At 41.7% G+C, this 6,779-nt stretch overlaps 1 protein-coding gene across 1 annotated transcript in view; it reads left to right on the plus strand.

Annotated features, from left to right (window-relative positions):
* LOC307242756 (histone-lysine N-methyltransferase Smyd1-like) overlaps positions 1 to 6,527 on the plus strand; it is a 12,776-nt gene extending 6,249 nt beyond the window's left edge. Inside the window, exons 6-10 of the mRNA XM_080017322.1 lie at positions 728 to 923; positions 2,890 to 2,982; positions 3,084 to 3,247; positions 6,038 to 6,206; positions 6,296 to 6,527. Coding sequence (XP_079873448.1) covers positions 728 to 923; positions 2,890 to 2,982; positions 3,084 to 3,247; positions 6,038 to 6,206; positions 6,296 to 6,451 — 778 coding nt within the window. The 3' untranslated portion in view covers positions 6,452 to 6,527. The remainder of the gene's footprint in view (positions 1 to 727; positions 924 to 2,889; positions 2,983 to 3,083; positions 3,248 to 6,037; positions 6,207 to 6,295) is intronic.
* Positions 6,528 to 6,779: the final 252 nt, after the last annotated feature.

Raw genomic sequence — 6,779 nt, forward strand, 5'->3', positions numbered from 1 at the left:
GGTTTAAGTGCCACTATATACAGTATAATATATTATAATATATTAAATATATATATATTGTAAATATATATATAGTGTTTATATGTACTGTATATATATAACTATTATATCTATATTATATAAATATATTATTATACAGTATATATACACACACACACACACACATTTTTATTCATAGAATTTAAATATTATTAAAATGATTATAATTTAAAAATATACAATTTATCTATTTCCAAATGGCTTTGTTGAACTTTCAGCCATTATTATTTCCGCAGTATTTCTGTGTGTCATACAGATGAACATCACAACAGTAGTTAGTTGCACAGTTACACGTATGAATTGTACCTTTCCGAGTAGATTACGGATTCAATACTCTTTAAAGCAAACAATGTACTTTGTATGCATTCGCATTCTGTCGGTCCCGCTTCTTACATGGTCATGATAAAAAAAAATTGTTTTGTTGGGAAGAACGGTTATGGTAGGACCAGCTGCTCTCCGCTGTTGCCTGCGTTGGCCCCGTTTCCTCCTTCAGCCGACCAAGTGCAGTTACAGATCCGCTATGAAATCAATAATAAGCACTCCAAAACCTCCAAAGGTCATAATCAACCCCGGCAACAAAGTGATTTATCACGTAACGAACAGCTCGAAGCCCGAATGAAACTGTCATTTGTTGCCCGATAAGATATTAAGTCACTGTCACCTCATCCCGTCTCCCCTACCCACCCAGAATCGAATTGCGTGCACTGGGCAAAATTGCAGAGGGCGAGGAGCTCACGGTGGGCTACGTCGACTTCCTCGCCTTGTCTGGTGACCGCCAGCGCACGCTGAAGCAGCGCTATTATTTCGACTGCACCTGCCAGCACTGTAGCCAGCGCACCAAGGACGACCTGATGACGGCTGCCGACGACAGCGCTGGAAATAAAGTGAGAGACGGCCCCAATGGTCCACAGGTTCAGTCCGGGGCGGTGATAAATGATGTCACATGAGGACGGGAAGTACCGTATTGTAGCATGTGATGCCAAACTGTATCTAGTGTGGCTGTTAGTTTGACTGTACTGAAATCATATAGTTAATTTGCATGAAAAGTAAGCGGTGCATAGCCACTGCCAAGGGCTCCGCAAGGAGAATTACGGTCAGATGAGCCATTCTAAGGCCCTGTCCCACGCGTATACAGACATTTTTGAAAACATATAATTTTCTTTGCATTTTGGCCTCCCGTTCACAAATGGAGACTTTGATTTTATATTAATTTTTAAACGGAGGAGAAAAAATGTGTTTTCAGAAAAATCGGCATACTTGTGGACAGGGCCTTCGCCGAAAACCTCATGAAATACCTTCAACTTGACACCATGTTGACTTCCCATGCATCTCCTCTGACTTCGCAAGCAGAACTTTTACTTGAGTAAAGAAAGTCCAAATACCCCGACGCAAAACGACTCTAGTAAACAAGAAAGTTCCCCATTTATGGCGTTTCTACTTAATTAAAAGTGTCTTAAGTATTTGCTCTTAGTGTACTTCAAGTAGTAACAATCAAAGTACTATCCCGTTCCCTTGTATCAAAGAGAAGAAGAAGAAGAAGAAACAGTCTTTATTAGTCACGCAACACACCACACTACAACACATGCTTGCACACACACACACACACACGCACATGCTTTGATGGTGGCCAGAGCCTATGCGGCGTAAAATGCTACTTTACCTCGTAAAGTACTTATACTTTATACTTAAACCTTAGAGTTAAAAGAGGACTTTACATGAACAAGTTCAGTCTAAAGTATGAAAGGAGATCTAAAAATAAGAAAAATAAATGTAAAGGGAGAGCCAAATGCAAAAAAACAGTGGTGGATTCAGCTCCTTCAGTGACCTGGGGAATAGCAACCGTGTCAACTGCGATTTCTTGGAGGAAAATTGTCTTCGAAAATTGTCTTTATTTATTCGTGTTTTTCTCCTCAAATGTACTATTCGCTCACTTCCATCAAATCATTAATTACTCAATTACCCAAATGTCCGTAAAGCACTTTCGAGCTGCAAAATAATGCCATTTAAAAAATATGATTATTATTATTGTTATTATTATTATTATGTCATTATTATTTTATTATATCATTTTTGTCGCTGTGTATGACTATTAGTTGCGTAATTTTTGAGCTTGAAACAAAATGAAAGCTTTTCAAAGCTTTTTTCCTTGTAAACCAGGGCTTAGCTTTTCTTCACATTGACTTTGAATTTTAAATCTTATCATACTGTTAAATTCACTTCATGCAAGGGGGGGGGGGGGCGCGCGTGTTCGATTTTTATTTTTGTAAAAATTGTCAGCGTTTGGCTACCCGAAAGTTTTCATTTCTTTTGGAACTAAATTTGCTTATATGTGAGATGATTATGTTACATGGAATTGCCTCGGGCAACCGAAAAAAAACATCCTGAAACTTTTTTTTACTAGTGGTACTTCCTTGTGTGTAATGAGTGCATTTAATATCGTGATGTACAATCATATTTTTGTTGGTGCGTTATCTGGTCAAGGGGGAGAAAATACCGATTTGAATCTCACTCTGTCTAATTCTGTCGATCGCATCCATCCACAATATAACAGTCAATTGACATGGTAATACAATGAATAAGAGTAGTAATAATATAACAATAATAGTAATAATAATAAGACTCAAATAAATAAATGAAAACACATTTACGGCGAAGAGTCAAAACCTTGAGGAAGAAACGATGCGCTCTATCCACAGATGTTTAACATGACGTCCATAAATGGCTTTTGGGTATTGACGTCCAGCCCCGTGAGTACAGGGCACGATTGTGTCGGGTTTGCTCCTGTGAAATGGAGGCTACGAGTAAAGATGATGCAGACGTAATAAGACTCTCTTCCACTTGACCTCTTAGCCCCCTGCGGAGCTCGTCAGAGAGGTGGCCGCTTCCAGCCAAGAGTGTTTGGAGAAGGTCGACAAGTGCCGCGCCGAGGGAGATTACCACGAGGTACCGTGCGCCGCTCCAGCACTTTAAAAAGCGGGGTCGTTTTGCGGCAGCTTTTCTCTGACCCTCCCTCGCTCCCGCTCGCTCCTCTTTTTTTTTTCCAGGTCGTCAAGTTGTGCCGCGCGTGCCTGGAAAAGCAGGAGAACGTCCTGGCCGACACCCATCTCCACAGGCTGCGCGTGCTGAGCGTGGCCAGTGAGGTGCTGTCCTACCAGCACGCCTTCTCCGAGGCCGCGGACTACGCCCGCAAGATGGTGGAGGGCTATGCGTGAGTTCTGGGCGGATGGGTATATATTTCTGCTTCCTGCTCAAACTGGGTCTTTGGTTTCGCAATAGGTCTTTTTTCTGCTTGTTACTACTTTTTTCTATATGCAGTATTGGGGAAAGGGTACTCGAAATTCACACTTGAGCAAAAGAAGAGCTATGTACAAAAAAACTACTCTAGTAAATGTGAAAGCAACTCATTAGATTACCACTTGAGTAAAAGTCATAGGACATAAGTATTCAAGGTAATCATATGGTATTAAATGTACTTAGGTTTAAAAAGTTAAAGTAAATGCTGTGGATGCACTTCATTCGGTTAGACACATCTTGCACTCTGACATAAGAAAACATTTGTTGTAAATATGGCCACGGGTGTCTCCATCATAGTCATAGCAGGGTGCAGGTGCAGGTGCAGGTGCAGGTGCAGGTGCAGGTTCTGGTGCAGGTGCAGGTTCTGGTGCAGGTGCAGGTTCTGGTGCAGGTGCAGGTTCTATTGCAGGTGCAGGTTCTAGTGCAGGTGCAGGTGCAGGTTCTAGTGCAGGTGCAGGTTCTATTGCAGGTGCAGGTGCAGGTGCAGGTTCTGGTGCAGGTTCTGGTGCAGGTGCAGGTTCTAGTGCAGGTGCAGGTGTAGGTGCAGCTCTAGGTGCAGGTGTAGGTGCAGGTGCAGGTGCAGCTCTAGGGGCAGGTGCAGGTGCAGGTGGGCATCACCTGCATCACCGCTGAAGGAGGCCACTGGCCGTCGCTCTCCAACACGCTGCTCTTGTTGTGGTTCTCTGGTACACGCCAGTGCTAGTTCAGTAGCAATGCAGCAAAAACGAAACCTAACATGGACAGGCAAACCCAGCCACGGACAAAAAAAACCACCCGCTTGCGGGTGACCTGGCAACTCTTAGCACGGGCATGAGAGTGTTTGTTACACTCAGCTTGCTGCTAGATATGACCCTTGATTCACAACATGAATCCTGTGATAACTGGCTTCGCTAACAGCATTGGCGCCAAGTTTCCTCTGATTTTATTTTGTAGTGAGTAACAAAGGTGTTCGGGGGAAATGTATTGGAATAAAAGTTTACTATTTTGGGGCTAAATGTAGCTAAGTTAAAGTCGACAGAAATAATAATATAATAACTCGAGTGAAGTACAGCTACTCCCAAAAATACTTAATTATTCAAGTAAAATATGTCGTATGTGTCTCTATATATGTTTTGTAAAACGACCCATTTTCGATTTCTCGTTTTGATAATAAAAAAGTAGAACCAGGTTCGATGTGTCAACACGTTTCAAACTTGATAATTAAATCGCGAGTGTGAATATTTTAACAGTACATACAAGGACTGAAGAATAAAATGGATAAATAAAGACAACAAAAGTGATATTCCACTTTCTCACTCTCTTTATCTTATTAGGGGTCCAGCACGCAATCAGGCTGAATTTGTGTAGTCTGATCCCGGCATTAAGGAAACTCGGAAAACTGTAATACATACCTAACACGACGAAACCAACTGTGTATTGCTGCCTGCAGCTATATTTATTTTTGTTGTTGTACAGTCTTCTGCAATACTGCCGCCTAATGGACTGGAGTGGAGCAGTTTGTTGTTTAGTCACACGGCACGAAGAAATGACGTATAAAAACAGCCATCGCTTTTCCATATGTCCGTTGACTCATTTGCATAATCTTCACAGTGCCGGAAAGGCAGACAACAACGGGCTGAAGGAACCTTTTAGTTTCTGAAAAGAAAGTTCCTGGGACTAAAATATATGGGTACTTATATATAAGACCATATTATGTACACTTCCAAATTACCTATGCAGCTTTTTTGCCCAAAGGTCAAACAACAACTCCGGTTAGCAGTCAAATAGAACAAATAAATGTCAGTTCCCTTGGGACGAGCTCCAAAACACACTGAAACTGCAGCGGTATGGGTTAAAACGCTGGGTAATGAATGTTGATGTTTGTAATTGTTTGACTTCCTAGTTTTCGACTGCTGCTTCTTTGGCTCCAGAGATTTTGAATCTCAACGAGACTAATCTGACAAAATGAAGATTGAATATATTTATACTGTCTATCTCTCTCTATCTCTCTCTCTCTCTCTCTATATATATATATATATATATATATATATCATATATATGTGTATCATATCAATTTGCATATATATATAAAAAACATCACCAACATATATACAGCATATACATTATTATATACACCAGTCAGTCATAACATTAAAACAATCACTGATAACCACTAATATTGCATAGCTCCCCCCCGTGCCACCAGAACAGCTCTGACCCGTCGGGGCATGGACTCCACAAGACCTCTGAAGGCCTCCTGTGGTATCTTAGCACAACATCCTCTAAGTCCTGGAAGTTGCAGCAGCTGGGCGGGGCAGCTGGGTCACAAAGAGTGGTGGCCGGGAGGGGTTGGCACATCAAGCGGGCTTGACATTCTCGCTGAAGATCGAGAGACAAGGCAGCAGCGCCGCTGCCTCAGCGATGTTGTTTATGAAGAGGTGCTGACGAGATGAAGTATTTACAGACCCCATAAACAGGACCCAAGACCCAATCGTCGACAGAAGAAACCTGGACTCGACTGATCCTCCCGACGTTCTCATACGCCTATATTTTCCACATTTGGTGCTTCTTTTTTCTTGCAAAGTTGTCCTCACATTTTGTTCAACTTGTTAAATTGTTAGAAAGTCTTCAATTTTGAACGGGCATGTACTTTATTATTGAATTTACGTCATATATTATTATGTTATATGTATAATAAATTTTCTGCTTAAATCCCTCTGTACAGGAAGCTATACCACCCCAACAATGCCCAATTCGGCATGGCCATCATGCGAACAGGAGTAACCTGCTGGCATGCGGGGTTAATTGAAGTGGGCCATGGCATGATCTGCAAGGCTTTTGCCATCCTCATGATCACCCACGGGCCCAACCATCCCATCACCAAAGACCTGGAGGTAAAGTCAATGTCGTTCTGGAAGCATCAAGTATGCATAACATAATGTATTATTGTTATTATTTATTCATATTTTTTTTTTATTCCCAGTCTATGCGTACGCAAACCGAGGTGGAGCTCAAGATGTTCCAACAGAATGCCCACGGTTACCACACCATCAGAGAGGCGGCTCTGAAGAACCAACCCACGCGCCTGGTTCAAAGCTCCTCCGCAGACGAGATCGAAGGTCCGCTCAGAAAGAAATAAGGGTTGTGATGGGTGACTTATGGAAATATACTCCTCTTGAGTTCTGGATGCAATAAACATAATGATGCCAAAAGTTGATGGGCTGTTTCATGTCATGCTTGCTGGATAATAGTAGTGGAGCAGTGGTATTTAAACTGTGGGGTGCCCCCCCCCCAGGTGGGCTGCGGCGGAATTGCAAGCGAGAAATGAAAACATTTTTTAAGAAAGTTGGCATTTCATATACAGTATATTTTAAGCACTAATTTGACATGACTTTTTTTTTTTTCATGAATTCATGTTCATCAAGTTAGTTTATTATTTTATGTTTTATTAACTTCGCATGATCTCA

Source organism: Zeus faber (assembly GCF_960531495.2).
Source record: "Zeus faber genome assembly, chromosome: 17".
NCBI lineage: Eukaryota > Metazoa > Chordata > Actinopteri > Zeiformes > Zeidae > Zeus > Zeus faber.